At 50.1% G+C, this 14,356-nt stretch overlaps 1 protein-coding gene across 5 annotated transcripts in view; it reads left to right on the top strand.

The window, feature by feature from the left end:
* Positions 1-14,356, top strand: part of NLRP2 (NLR family pyrin domain containing 2) — a 33,480-nt gene that overhangs the window by 2,885 nt on the left and 16,239 nt on the right. For 2 of the 5 annotated variants that reach the window (XR_005578603.2, XM_039466749.2), the window contains exons 2-6: positions 2,049-2,345; positions 5,875-5,919; positions 9,786-9,860; positions 10,737-10,805; positions 11,546-13,112. Coding sequence is in view for 4 of the 5 variants with exons in the window: in XM_039466749.2 (XP_039322683.1) it covers positions 2,066-2,345; positions 5,875-5,919; positions 9,786-9,860; positions 10,737-10,805; positions 11,546-13,112 (2,036 nt within the window). In the remaining variant the exon portion in view is untranslated. Of the gene's footprint in view, positions 1-2,048; positions 2,346-5,874; positions 5,920-9,785; positions 9,861-10,736; positions 10,806-11,545; positions 13,113-14,356 lie in introns of those variants that run through there. The other 3 variants (XM_039466751.2, XM_074385928.1, XM_039466750.1) reach the window with 3 other exon arrangements.

The following is a 14,356-nucleotide window of genomic DNA, read 5'->3' as shown; positions in this document are numbered from 1 at the left end:
CTCACTGCAACCCCTCCCTCCTAGAGTTCAAGTGATTCTCCTACTTCAGGCTCCCAAGTAGCTGTGACTACAGGCGCACACCACTGCGCTTGGCCATGTTTTGTATATTTTTAAAATAGAGATGGGGTTTCACCATGTTGGTCAGGCTGGTCTTGAACTCCTGACCCCAAGTGATCTGTCTGCTTCGGCCACCCAAAGCGCTGGGATTACAGGTATGAGCCACCTCACCTGGCCTCAAGCCTCTTATAAACTTGCCATTTTACTTCCATTTCAGCAAACTCCATTCACTAGCTCCTTGTTTTCCACTTATTCTGTGTGAATCCAACCCACCTGGGGAGTGGTCAGAGCCACAAAGAGTGGCTAATAAACAGCATTGGCCAGGCACGGTGGCTCACAACTGTGATCTCAATGCCTTACGTGGGCTGAGGTGGGCAGATCACTTGAGGTCAGGGGTTTGAGATCAGCCTGGCCAATATTAAAAAAAAACCTATCTCTACTAAAAATACAGAAATCAGCCAAGCATTGTGGCTGACACCTGGAATCCTAGCTACTCAAGAAGCTGAGGCAAGAGAATCGCTTGAACCCGGGAAGCAGAGGCTGCAGTGAGCCGACATTGTGCAACTGCACCCCAGCCTGAGTGACAGTGAGACTGTCTTTAAAAAAAAAAAAAAAAAAAAAAAAAAAACAGCCAGGCGCAGTGGCTCAAGCCTGTAATCCCAACACTTTGGGAGGCCAGGGCGGGTGGATCACGAGGTCAAGAGATCAAGACCATCGTGGTCAACATGGTGAAACCCCGTCTCTACTAAAAATACAAAAAACCAGCTGGGCATGGTGGCGCGTGCCTGTAATCCCAGCTACTCAGGAGGCTGAGGCAGGAGAATTGCCTGAACCCAGGAGGCGGAGGTTGCAGTGAGCCGAGATCACGCCGTTGCACTCCAGCCTGGGTAACAAGAGCGAAACTCCGTCTCAAAAAAAAAAAAAAAAAAACAAAAACTTATTTGTAATGCGATCTATATAAAGAACCAGGTGTTAACTCTTTGTCCAGTACCACTGCCATGTGTACTCACTGTGCAAGTCCTTTTTTTTTATTGAAATTATGTTATCTGTTAATTTATAAAGGCTAGGCACAGTAACGCATGCCTGTAATCCTAGCAGTTTGTGATGCCAAGGCGGGCAGATAACTTCAGATCAGGAGTTCAAGACCAACCTGGCCAACTTGGTGAAACCCCATCTCTACTAAAACTACAAGATTAAGTGGCCGGGCATGGTGGCTGACTCCTGTAATCATAGCACTCTGGAAGCCCGAAGTGGGTGGATCACCTGAGGTCAGGAGTTCAAGACCAATCTGACCAACATGGAGAAACCTTGTCTCCCCTAAAAATACAAAAAATTATCCAGGTGTGGTGACGCATGCCTGTAATCCCAGCTACTCGGGAGGCAGAGGTGGGAGAATCCCTTGAACTTGGGACGCAGAGGTTGCGGTGAGCTAAGATGGTGCCATTGCACTCCAGCCTGGGCAATGAGAGCAAAACTCCATCTCAAAATAAATAAATAATAAAATAAAATGAGGAGCTGGGCGTGGTGGGCATGCACGTGTAATCTCATCTACTGAGGAGGCTGAGGCAGGAGAATGGCTTGAACCCGGGAGGCGGAGGTTGCAGTGAGCCAAGATCGTGCCATTGCAGTCCAGCCTGGGGGACAAAGTGAGACTCTGTCTCAAAAATAAAATAAATTAAAAAGGGATGAGGTCTCTGTTGCCCAGATGGGAGTGCAGTGGCACAGTCAAGGCTCACTGCAGTTTTAACCTCCCAGGTTCCAACAAGCTTCCCACCTCAGCCTCCTGAGTAGCTGAGACCACAGCTGCACACCACCTCCCCCACCACGAACTTATTTTTTGTGGAGATGGGGGTCTCACTATGTTGCGCAGGCTGGGAATTTGCTCCTGAAGAAGCAGGGTAGACGGTGAGTGTATGCTTGTTCATGGCGCAGAGCGGGCTGGCTGTGAGGCAGGGGTGCTGACTCGCCGTCTCTGTCCATCCTCATGGGAGCTCCCACGTGGGACGAGATGGCGTCTTCTGTGCGGCTGGACTTCAACCTGCAGGCCCTTCTGGAGGAGCTCAGCCAGGATGAGCTGAGCCAGTTCAAGTCTCTGATCAGGACCATCACCCTGGGAAATGGGCTGCAGAAGATCCCCCAGACAGAGGTGGATGAGGCTGATGGGAAGCAACTGGCGGAAATCCTCAGCAGCCATTGCCCCAGCTACTGGTTGGAGATGGCCACCCTCCAGGTCCTTGAAAAGATGCATCGAGCGGATCTGTGTGAGAGAGTGAAGGAGGAACTCAGAGGTGAGCGGAACTCGGTCCACACTGTGTCTTAGGGGAAAGCAGAAGTCCTCCCAGGACGTCAGAAACTCAGAAATGGCATTGAGGCTTGGAGAGAGCCTGCCTGTCCCGAACACAGATGCCGGATCTTCATAAACTCTGGTGCCTGTCCTGGTCCTTATTATCTACCTATTTTTTTTGTTTTGTTGTGAGACGGAGTCTCGCTCTGTGGCCCAGGCTGGAGTGCGGTGGCACAATCTGGGCTCACTGCGACCTCTGCCCCTGGGTTCAAGCAATTCTCCTGTCTCCCCCTCCCAAGTAGCTGGGATTACAGGCCTGTGTACCACGCCTGGCTAATTTTTTATTTTTTGTATTTTTAGTTGAGACGGTGTTTCACGATGTTGGCCAGGCTGGTCTCAAATTCCTGACCTCAAGTGATCCACCTGCCTCGGCCTCCCAAAGTGCTGGGATTACAGGCTTGAGCCTCCACGTCCCGTCCCGTCCCGTCCCATCCCGTCCCGTCTCTTCTCTTCCTCCCTCTCTCTCTCTCTCTCTCTCTCTCTCTCTCTCTCTCTCTCCCCCCTTCCTTCCTTCCTTCCTTTCTTCCTTTCCTTCCTTCCTTCCTTTCTTCCTTCCTTCCATTTCACCCTGATGGCCAGGCTGGTCTTGAACTCCTGACCTGAGATGATCCACCCACCTCGGCCTCCCAAAGTGCTAGGATTACAGGCGTGAGCCACCGCGCCCGGCCCTTTTCTACCTATTTCTATCCCTTTCAGGTATTGTACAGTTGGCCTGACATATCCGTGGATTTAATCCCAGATAAAAAATATTGGGGGAAAAAACAAAAATAATACAATAAAATAATGCACATGAACTATGGTTATTTAACTTTTTTTTTTTTTTTTTTTTTGAGACGGAGTTTCGCTCTCGTTACCCAGGCTGGAGTGCAATGGCGCGATCTCGGCTCACCGCAACCTCCGCCTCCTGGGTTCAAGCAATTCTCCTGCCTCAGCCTCCTGAGTAGCTGGGATTACAGGCACGCGCCACCACGCCCAGCTAATTTTTGTATTTTTAGTAGAGATGGGGTTTTACCGTGTTGACCAGGATGGTCTCGATCTCTTGACCTCGTGATCCACCCGCCTCGGCCTCCCAAGTGCTGGGATTATAGGCGTGAGCCACCGCGCCCGGCCTTATTTAACTTTTTTGAAAGAGGATCTCACTCTGTCACCTAGGCTGGAGTACAGTGGTGCGATCTCGGCCCACTGCAACGTCTGTCCCTCAGGTTCAAGCCATCCTTCCACCTCAGCCTCCCAAGTAGCTGGGTTCACAGATTTGTCACTACACCCCGAAATTACTTATTTTTTGACACGGAGCCTCTCTCTGTTGCCCACACTGAGTGCAGTGGTGCAATCTCTTCTCACTGCAACCTCTGATTCCTGAGTTCAAGCGATTCTCCTGCCTCAGCCTCCTAAGTAGCTGGGATTACAGGCACCCGCTATCAGAGCCTGCTAATTTTTTTTTTGCACGGTGGGGAGGTGGTGGGTTGCGGTTGTTTTTGTTTTTTGTTTTGAGACAGAGCCTTGCTGGAGTGCAGTGGCACAATATCGGCTCACTGCAACCTCTGATTCCCAGGTTCAAGCAGTTTTCCTGCCTCAGCCTCCCGAGTTCATGGGATTACAGGCACATGCCAACATGCCTGGCTAATTTTTTGAATTTTTAGCAGAGATGGGGTTTCACCATGTTACGCAGGATGATCTCAGTCTCCTGACCTCATGATCCACCTACCTTGGCCTCCCAAAGTACTGGGATTACAGGCATGAGCTACCTTACCCAGCCCTAATTTTTGTATTTTTAGATAGGATTTCCTTAAGGTTGAAGAGTATTTCATGGTGTAAGTGATACCATGTTTCCCTTTTGAGGCTTGGGGTCCCAACAATCTCCTAACCCAGGAAGGTGTAAGCCACTGCACCCAGCCATATTTTTCTTTAAAAATTGCCAGTTTTAGGGACCAGGTGCAGTGGCTCACGCCTATAATCCCAACACTTTGGGAGACCTAGGTGGGTGGATCATGAGGTCTGGAAATCAAGACCATCCTGGCTAACACAGTGAAACCCCATCTCTACTAAAAATACAAAAAATTAGCCAGGCATGGTGGTGGGCACCTGTAATGCCAGCTACTTGAGAGGCTGAGGCAGGAGAATCGCTTGAACCTGGGAGGCGGAGGCTGCAGTGAGCTGAGATCATGTATCTGCACACCAGCCTGAGTGACAGAGCAAGACTCCATCTCAAAAAAAAAAAAAAATATGGCCGTGCTGTTTTGTTGTTTGTTTGTTTGTTTGTTTTGAGATGAAGTTTCGCTCTTGTTACCCAGGCTGGAGTGCAATGGCGTGATCTCAGCTCACCGCAACCTCCACCTCCTGGGTTCAGGAAATTCTCCTGCCTCAGCCTCCTGAGTAGCTGGGATTACAGGCACGCGCCACCATGTCCAGCTAATGTTTTGTATTTTTAGTAGAGACGGGGTTTCACCATGTTGACCAGGATGGTCTCGATCTCTTGACCTCGTGATCCACCTGCCTCGGCCTCCCAAAGTGCTGGGATTACAGGCGTGAGCCACCGCGCCCGGCTACATTGCCGTTTTTATTCCAGCTAGAGATCACTTCTTAGCATAATGTTTCCTGTCTTTAATGGACAGATTAGGGTTTTTAACTCTAGCTGGGCTCCAGAGATCACAAATTGGAAAACAGCAGGAGGAAACCCAGAGAGTTGTACACTTACGACGGGCTGGGCTCTTAAAAAGATACAGGTTTTCTTTCCGTGCTGATAACGCTCATGCAAACGTAGTGAATGTTCCTAAAACCCCCCAGACTTTCTGTAAGAAGTGTAGCAAGCACCAACCCCACAAAGTGACACAGTACAGGAAGAGCGGTGATTCTCTATACCCAGGGGAAGCGGCGTGACGACAGGTACCAGAGTGGCCATGGTGGGCAGACGAAGCCTATTTTCCAAAAAACAGGCTAAAAATACAAAGATTGCACTAAGGCTTGGCTGCATGGAGCCCCACTGCAGATCTAAGAGAGTGCTGGCTACTAAAAGATGCAAGAGGCTGGGCGCAGTGGCTCACGCCTGTAATCCCAGCACTTTGGGAGGCTGAGGGGGGTGGATCACAAGGTCAGGAGTTCGAGACCAGCCTGGCCAAGATGTTGAAACCCGGTCTCTACTAAAAATACAAAAATTAGTTGGGCGTGGTGGCGCGCGCCTGTAATCCCAGCTACTCAGGCGGCTGAGGCAGGAGAATCGCTTGAACCCAGGAGGCGGAGGTTGCGGTGAGCCGAGATCGCGCCAGTGCACTCCAGCCTGGGTGACAGAGTGAGACTCTGTCTCAAAAAATCAAAAAAAAAAAAAAATGCATTTTCAACTGGGAGCAGGTAAGAAGAGAAAGGGCCAAGTAATCCAGTTCTCCAGTTCCGAGTGTCATCTTTTCTTTCATTATGAAGACAATAAAATCTTGCGTTTCTGTTAAAAATGTAAATTTCTCCCCCTTTTTCTTTTTCAGAAGCAGCTTTGCGATCATTTAATAAAAACAAGCCTCTATCGTTAGGTAAGTTACCTCATTGACAACTTTTATACTTCATGTGAGGTTTGGGGACTCCAGGCTGTGTTTTAAGAAAGACACTGTGGCCGAGTGTGGTGGCTCATGCCTGTAATCCCAGCACTTTGGGAGGCCGAGGCGGGTGGTTCACCTTAGGTCAGGAGTTTGAGACCACCCTGGCCAACATGACAAAACCCTGTCTCTACTAAAAATACAAAATTCAGGCCAGGCACGGTGACTCATGCCTGTAGTCCCAGCACTTTGGGAGGCCAAGGGGGGGCGGATCACAAGGTCAAGAGTTCAGGACCAGCCTGACCAAAATGGTGAAACACCATCTCTACTAAAAATACTAAAATTAGGTGGGCATGGTGGCAGGTGCGTGTAATCTCAGCTACTCAGGAGGCTGAAGCAGGAGAACTGCTTGAACCCGGAAGACAGAGTTTGCAGTGAGCCAAGATCATGCCACCGGACTCCAGCCTGGGCAACAGAGCGAGACTCCATCTCAAAGAAAAATACAAAAGCTGGGCGCGGTGGCTCAAGCCTGGAATCCCAGCACTTCGGGAGGCCGAGGCGGGTGGATCACGAGGTCAAGAGATCGAGACCATCCTGGTCAACGCGGTGAAATCCGTCTCTACTAAAAATACAAAAAATTAGCTGGGCATGGTAGTGTGTGCCTGTAATCCCAGCTACTCAGGAGGCTGAGGCAGGAGAATTGCCTGAACCCAGGAGGCGGAGGTTGCGGTGAGCCGAGATCACGCCATTGCACTCCAGCCTGGGTAACAAGAGCGACACTCCGTCTCAAAAAAAAAAAAAAAAAAGAAAAGAAAAATACAAAATTAGCCAGGCATGGTGGCACATGCCTGTAATCCCAGCTACTGGGGGAACCCACAAAGGAGAATCACTTGAACCTGGGAGGCAGAGGCTGCAGTGAGCCCAGATCATGTCACTGCACTCTAGCCTGGGCAACAGAGCAAGACTCCATCTCAAAAAAAACAAACAAACAAAAAAAAACAAAACAAAACAAAACAAAAAAAACAAAGAAACAAACAAACAAAAATACTCTGCTGAATACTAAGAATGTAAAGAAATCCGCCAGGCGCGGTGGCTCAAGCCTGTAATCCCAGCACTTTGGGAGGCCGAGGCGGGTGGATCACGAGGTCAAGAGATCGAGACCATCCTGGTCAACGCGGTGAAACCCCGTCTCTACTAAAAATACAAAAAATTAGCTGGGCATGGTGGCTCGTGCCTGTAATCCCAGCTACTGAGGAGGCTGAGGCAGGAGAATTGCCTGAACCCAGGAGGCGGAGGTTGCGGTGAGCCGAGATCACCCCACTGCACTCCAGCCTGGGTAACAAGAGCGAAACTCCGTCTCAAAAAAAAAAAAAAAAAAAAGAATGTAAAGAAATCCCAGAGTTCTCATCCCTGCTCCCAGGGAGGAGCTGGTTGGGCAGGCGTGTAGCAGTAAGACCTGGGAAGCTGAAACACGATAGTATTTGTTGGAAACTGGTACATATATACCCAGTGGGGAAGGATAAGCTTGGCCTTTCAGTATGGATAATCTAGAGACTTTTTCTTTTTTGAGATGGAGTCTTGCTCTGTTGACTAGGCTGGAGTGCAGTGGCATGATCGTGGTTCACTGTAACTGCTGCCTCATGGGTTCAAGCAATTATCCTGCCTCAACCTCCTGAGTAACTCGGATTACAGGCACCTACCATCATGCCTGGTTAATTTTTTGTAGTTTTAGTAGAGAAGGTTTTACCATGTTGTCCAGGCTGGTCTCAAACTCCTGAACTCAAGTAATCTGCCCTCCTCAGTCTCCCAAAATGCTGGGATTACAGGCATCAGCCAGCAAGCCTGGCTTTTTTTTTTTTTTTTTTTTTAAGAGATGGGGTTTCACTATGTTGGCCAGGATGGTCTTGATCTCCTGACCTTGTGATCCGTCCACCTCAGCCTCCCAAAGTGCTGGGATTACAGGCATGAGCCACTGCACCCAGCCTTTTTTTTTTTTTTTTTTTTAAAACAGGGTTTCACTGTGTCACTTACGCTGGAGTGCAGTGGTGCAATCATGGCTCACTGCAGCCTTGACCTCCCAGGCTCCTGCCTCAGCCTCCTGAGTAGCTGGAACCACAGGCACTTGCCACTACACCTGGCTAATTTTTTTTTCACTTTTTGTGGAGATAGGGTCTTGCTATATTGCCCAGGCCAGTCTGGAATTTATGAGCTCAGTCAGCCCTCCTGCCTCAGCCTCCCGAAGTGCTGGGGACTGGGTGTGAGCCATGACACCTGGCCCTTACCAACTACTCATATCCTGAAGATTTTTTTTGTTTGTTTTTGAGACAGAGTCTTGCTCTGTTGCCCTGGCTTGATGGTGGTGTCATGATCATAGTTCATTACAGCCTCAACCTTCCAGGCTCCAGTGATCCTCTTACCTCAGCCTCCTGAGTAGCTGGGACTACAGAACTGAGTACTGCCATACGTGACTAATATTTGTATTTTTGGTAGAGACAGTTTCACCATGTTGCCTTTACGGTGTCAAACTCCTGGTCTCAAGCGATCCTCCCACCTTGACCTCCCAAAGTGCTGGAATTGCAGACATGATCCACCACACCTGGCCATGAAGACCCTTTTTGAGACAGGGTCTTGCTCTGTTGCCCAGGCTGGAGTGCATTGGTGCAATCTCACTGTGGCCTCTGCCTCCTGGGTTCAAGTTTCTTCTGCCTCAGCCTCCCGAGTGGCTGGGATTACAGGCACCTACCACCACGTCTAGCTAATCGTTGTATTTTTAGTAGAGATGGGGTTTTACCATGTTGGGCAGGCTGGTCTTGAACTCTTGACCTCATGATCTGCTAACCTCAGCCTCCCAAAGTGCTGGGATTACAGGCAGGAGCCACCGCACCTGGCCCATTTTAATTTTACCTACCTCATCAGAAACTAGGGAGTTAGACCGGTAGTGACTCACACCTGTAATCCCAGCATTTTGGGAGGCCGAGGTGGGCAAATCACCTGAGGTCAGGAGTTTAAGACCAGCCTGACCAACATGGATAAAACTCCTTCTCTACTAAAAATACAAAATTAGCCAGGCATGGTGGCACATGCCTGTAATCCCAGCTACTCGGGAGGCTGAGGCGGGAGAATTGCTTGAAGCTGGGAGACAGAGGTTGCTTTGAGCTGAGATTGCACCATTGCACCCCAGCCTGGGTAACAAGAGGGAAACTCCACCTCAAGAAAAGAAGAAAAAAACTAGGGAATTTTAAAAAGAGAAGAAAAGAAAGTAGGGAGTTAATCCTCAAAGCCCTTCCAGCGACCTTATGCGTGAGTCCCGTGTGTGTGTTTATCACACCATGTGTTCTGAACTCACCAGAAAGGCATGGAAACCTGGGGGATCATGGCCTAACGTTCTTTCTTTTTCTTTCTTTCTTTTGAGACAGAGTCTTGTTCTGTCACCCAGGCTGAAGTGCCGTGGCGTGATCTTGGTTCACTGCAACCTCTGCCTCCCTGGGTCCAGTGATTCTCCTGCACAACCTCCCTCATAGCTGGGATTACAGGTGCCCACCCCCACACCCAGCTAATTTTTGTATTTTCAGTAGAGACAAGGTTTCTCCATGTTGGCCGGGCTGGTCTCGAACTCCTGATCTCGTGATCCACCTGCCTTGGCCTCCCAAAGTGCTGGGATTACAGGCATGAGTCACTGTGCCCGGCCCAGCCACATACTTCCATTTTTATATCCGGTACCTTGTCAACATCCTCTGTCCTAATCTAGCAAATTAGCTAATCTAGGCGTAACTGTTGAGACTCAGTGGTTACACTTGAGCCAACGTGGAGTCCCACTGCCAGCACAGCCACGGGCCCCTGGGGTCCCCTCTGTTTTTTTGCAGAGACAATACGGAAAGGAGAGCCAAAGCCTGTAGACCTGGATGAAATGCTGGTGCGTTTCGAAGCAGAAGCACAAGGTGGGTGTTAGGACATCCAGCGTCGGAGTCTGCTGAGGGAAGCTGGCCCCTCTTGCTGCTTTCTCCTGTTCCTCTGGAGAACCCCATCTCTTCCCAAACTCATTTTCTCCACTATTTTTAATTTGCCCACTGTCTGCTAGAGAATGCCAACCTCCCTTCCGTAAGAGTAGAGGGAAGAATGAACGTTGCAGAGAATTGGAGCTCAATTTGTACAAAGTTCGGAACATGTTACAGAGAGGTTTTTGTTTGTTTTTCATTTTTTTTACAGACACACCACCACACCTGGCTAATTTTTGTATTTTTTTTTTCTTTTTTTTTTTGAGACGGAGTTTCGCTCTTGTTACCCAGGCTGGAGTGCAATGGCGCGATCTCGGCTCACCGCAACCTCCACCTCCTGAGTTCAGGCAATTCTCCTGCCTCAGCCTCCTGAGTAGCTGGGATTATAGGCACGCGCCACCATGCCCAGCTAATTTTTTGTATTTTTAGTAGAGACGGGGTTTCACCGTGTTGACCAGGATGGTCTCGATCTCTTGACCTCGTGATCCACCCGCCTCGGCCTCCCAAAGTGCTGGGATTACAGGCTTGAGCCACCGCGCCCGGCTAATTTTTGTATTTTTAGTAGAGACAGAGTTTCTCCACATTGGCCAGGCTGGTCTCAAACTCCTGAACTCAAGTGATCTGCCCACCTCAGTCTCCCAAAGTGCTGGGATTACAGGCATGAGCCACCGCACCAAGCCGGAAGACATATCTATAGCTTATTTGCTTTATCTGTTACCCTCTGGGTCCAGTCACCTGACTCCTTTTCCCTGTTTGGGACTCCACAGGAAATTCACCTGTTTTTGTGTCAAGCTCACATGAGTTTGTTGTACTTTGTAGCGTTTACAGAAACAGAGGAAGATGTCAGCGGCCTGAGAGAAGCTAAAGTCTTGAAAAAAGAAATGCCAGGTCTGTATCCTGTCTTCCTGGGGTGAGCAGCTTGGGGTCAGGTTTCTCTTTATAAACTTCAAGTCCTCTTTTTATTTATTTATTTATTTACTTTTTTTTTTTGAGACAGAGTTTCGCTCTTGTTATCCAGGCTGGAGTGCAGTGGTGCAATCTCAGCTCACCGCAACCTCCGCCTCCTGGGTTCAGGCAATTCTCCTGCCTCAGCCTCCTGAGTAGCTGGGATTACAGGCACGCACCACCATGCCCAGCTAATGTTTTGTATTTTTAGTAGAGATGGGTTTCACCATGTTGACCAGGATGGTCTCGATCTCTTGACCTCGTGATCCACCCGCCTCGGCCTCCCAAAGTGCTGGGATTACAGGCGTGAGCCATCACGCCCAGCCTTCTTACTTTTTTATTTTTGAGATGGAGTCTCGCTCTGTCACCCAGGCTGAAGTGCAGTGGCATGATCTCGGCTCACTGCAACCTCCACCTCCTGGGTTCAAGGAATTCTCTGCTTCAGCCTCCCAGGAAGCTGGGATTACAGGTGCACACTACCACGCCCAGCTAGTTTTTGTATTTTTAGTAGAGATGGGGTTTTGTCATGTTGGCCAGGCTGGTCTTGAACTCGTGACCCGTGATCTGCCCGCCTCGGCCTCCCAAAGTGCTGGGATTGCAGGCGTGAGCCGCCACCTCAAGTCTTCTTTTAACTCTGTGTAACAGAAACATGTTTTGTTTTTTGCTGTGTTTCCCCACCGAAGGGAAAGAGGATAGGCACAGGAGTATACTGAAGATGAAGTTGAAGCAAATGTGGGAAGCCTGGCCCGGAGACAGCAAAGAGGTCCAAGCTGTGGCTCAGAGATACACCACGCTGATCCCGTTCAGCAACCCCAGGATGCTTCCCGGGCCCTTCCCACACACTGTGGTGCTGCACGGCCCTGCCGGCCTTGGAAAAACCACGCTGGCCAAGAAATTAATGTTGGACTGGACCGAGGACAACCTCAGCCACAAATTCAAATACGCTTTCTACCTCAGCTGCAAAAAGCTCAGCCGCCTGGGCCTGTGCAGTTTTGCAGAGCTGGTCTTCAGGGACTGGCCGGAATTGCAGGATGACATTCCAAACATCCTAGCCGAAGCACAGAAAATCCTGTTTGTGGTGGATGGCCTTGATGAGCTGGGAGCCCCCCCCGGGGCGCTGATCCACGACATCTGCGGGGACTGGCTGAAGCCGAAGCCGGTGCCGGTCCTCCTGGGGAGTTTGCTGAAGAGGAAGATGTTACCCAAGGCCGCCCTGCTGGTCACCACGCGGTCCTGGGCCCTGAGGGACCTCCGGCCCCTGATGGAGCAGCCCATCTTCATAAGGGTGGAGGGGTTCCTGGAGAAGGACAGGAGGGCCTATTTCCTGAGACACTTTGGAGACGAAGACCAAGCCGTGCGTGCCTTTGAGCTGATGAGAAGCAACGCAGCCCTGTTCCAGCTGGGCTCGGCGCCCACGGTGTGCTGGATGGTGTGCACCAGTCTGAAGCTGCAGATGGAGAACGGGGAGGATCCGGCCCCCACCTGCCACACCCGCACGGGGCTGTTCCTGCACTTTCTCTGCAGCCGCTTCCCGAAGGGTGCACAGCTCGGGGACACGCTGCGGGCACTGAGCACCCTGGCTGCGCAGGGCCTGTGGGCACAGATGTCTGTGTTCCACACAGAGGACCTGGAGAGCTTCGGGGTGCAGGAGTCCGACCTCCGCCCGTTCCTGGACAGAGGCATCCTCCGCCAGGATAGAGACTCCAAAGACTACTACTCCTTCCTCCACCTCAGCCTCCAGCAGTTTTTCACTGCGCTGTTCTACGCCCTGGAGGAGGAGGAGGAGGACAGGGACCGCCATGCCTGGGACATTGGGGATGTGCAGAAGCTGCTTTCCAGTGAAGAAAGAGTCCAGAACCCCGACCTGATCCAAGCAGGACGCTTCTTATTCGGCCTTGCCAACGAGAAGAGAGCCACAGAGTTGGAGACCACTTTTGGCTGCGTGATGTCACGGGAGATCAAACGGGAGTTACTGTGCTGCGACATCATTTGTGACGAGGACAGATACTCAACCTTGACGGACCTGAAGGAGGTCTTACACTGTCTGTACGAGTCTCAGGAGGAGGAGCTGGTGAAGGGGGCGATGGCCCCATTGAAAGAAATATCCCTGCACTTAAGTGCTGCAGACGTTGTGCCCTCTTCATTCTGCATCAAGCATTGTCGAAACTTGGAGAAAATGTCACTGCAGCTGATAAAGGCAAAGCTCCCAGAGAATGTCACTGCCTCTGAATCAGATGCTGAGGTTGAGAGGTAAGAACCGTTTCACTCTACTGGTCATTCCTTCTTCAGCCTCATCCCAGGGTCCCTTAGGAAGAGGCCAGAGCTTCCTATGACTGTGGCTTAGAGTCAGGAATTCCCTCTCGTTGGACTTCCTTTTTCATTGTTGTTTTGAGATGGATTCTTGCTCTGTTGCCCAGGCTGGAGTTGGAGTGCAGTGGTGCAATCTCAGCTCACTGCAACCTCCATCTCCCAAGTTCAAGCAATCCTCCTACCTCAGCCTACTGAGTAGCTAGAATTGCAGCATGCACCAGCATGCCTGGCTAATTTTTATATTTTTAGAAGAGATGGGGTCTCACCACGTTGCCCAAGCCACTCTTGAACTCTGGACCTCAAATAATCCACCTGCTTCGGCCTCTCAAATTGCCATGATTATAGGTGCAAGCCATCGCGCCCGGCCTTTTTTTTTTTTTTTAAAGTTTAAGGCTGGACTTAAACTCTTGGGCTCAAGCAATCCTTCCGCCTTAGCCTCCAGAGTAGCTGAGACTAGAGGTGTGTACTGCCATGCTTGGTGCCAATATACACTTCTTTTTTTTTGAGGCAGAGTCTTGCTCTGTCATCCAGGCTGGAGTGCAGTGATATAGTCTTGGTTCACTGCAACTTCACCTCCCAGGTTCAAGCGATTCTCCTACCTCAGCCTCCCCAGTAGCTGGCACTACAGGTGTGCACCACCATGCTTAGCTAACTATATTTTTAGTAGAGATGGAGTTTAACTATGTTGGCCAGGCTGGTCTGGAACTCCTGGCCTCAAATGATCTACCCACCTTGGCCTCCCAAAGTGCTGGGATTACAGGAGTGAGGCAGCACCCGGCCTCTTGCTGGACTTTCTTCCTGCTTCACATTCAAGGTGAAAGGTACAGTGTTGTGAACAGGAATAGAAGCTTTGGAGTCAGACCTTGTTTCGAGACCTAACTCCTCTTTAGGTGAGCAATTGTTGATAATAGCTCAACCTGTTTCTCTGCTTCTGTGTGTCATTGTGTAAACTTCAGGAGCTCTATAATGTGACTGTGACTGTCCACTTTTTTTGGCACCACTGATGGAAGGGCATTAAAGTTTGCACTTAGAGGATGATCTCCTAAAACCTGAGGTTTTAACTTAGTCTCTTTTTTCTTTTTTTTTTTTTTTTTTTTTTTGAGACGGAGTTTCGCTCTTGTTACCCAGACTGGAGTGCAATGGCGCGATCTCGGCTCACCGCAACCTCCACCTCCTGGGTTCAG

Source organism: Saimiri boliviensis, chromosome 14, assembly GCF_048565385.1.
Source record: "Saimiri boliviensis isolate mSaiBol1 chromosome 14, mSaiBol1.pri, whole genome shotgun sequence".
NCBI lineage: Eukaryota > Metazoa > Chordata > Mammalia > Primates > Cebidae > Saimiri > Saimiri boliviensis.
Note: the sequence above shows the minus strand (reverse complement) of the source record. Positions and strands in the feature narration are given on the sequence as shown.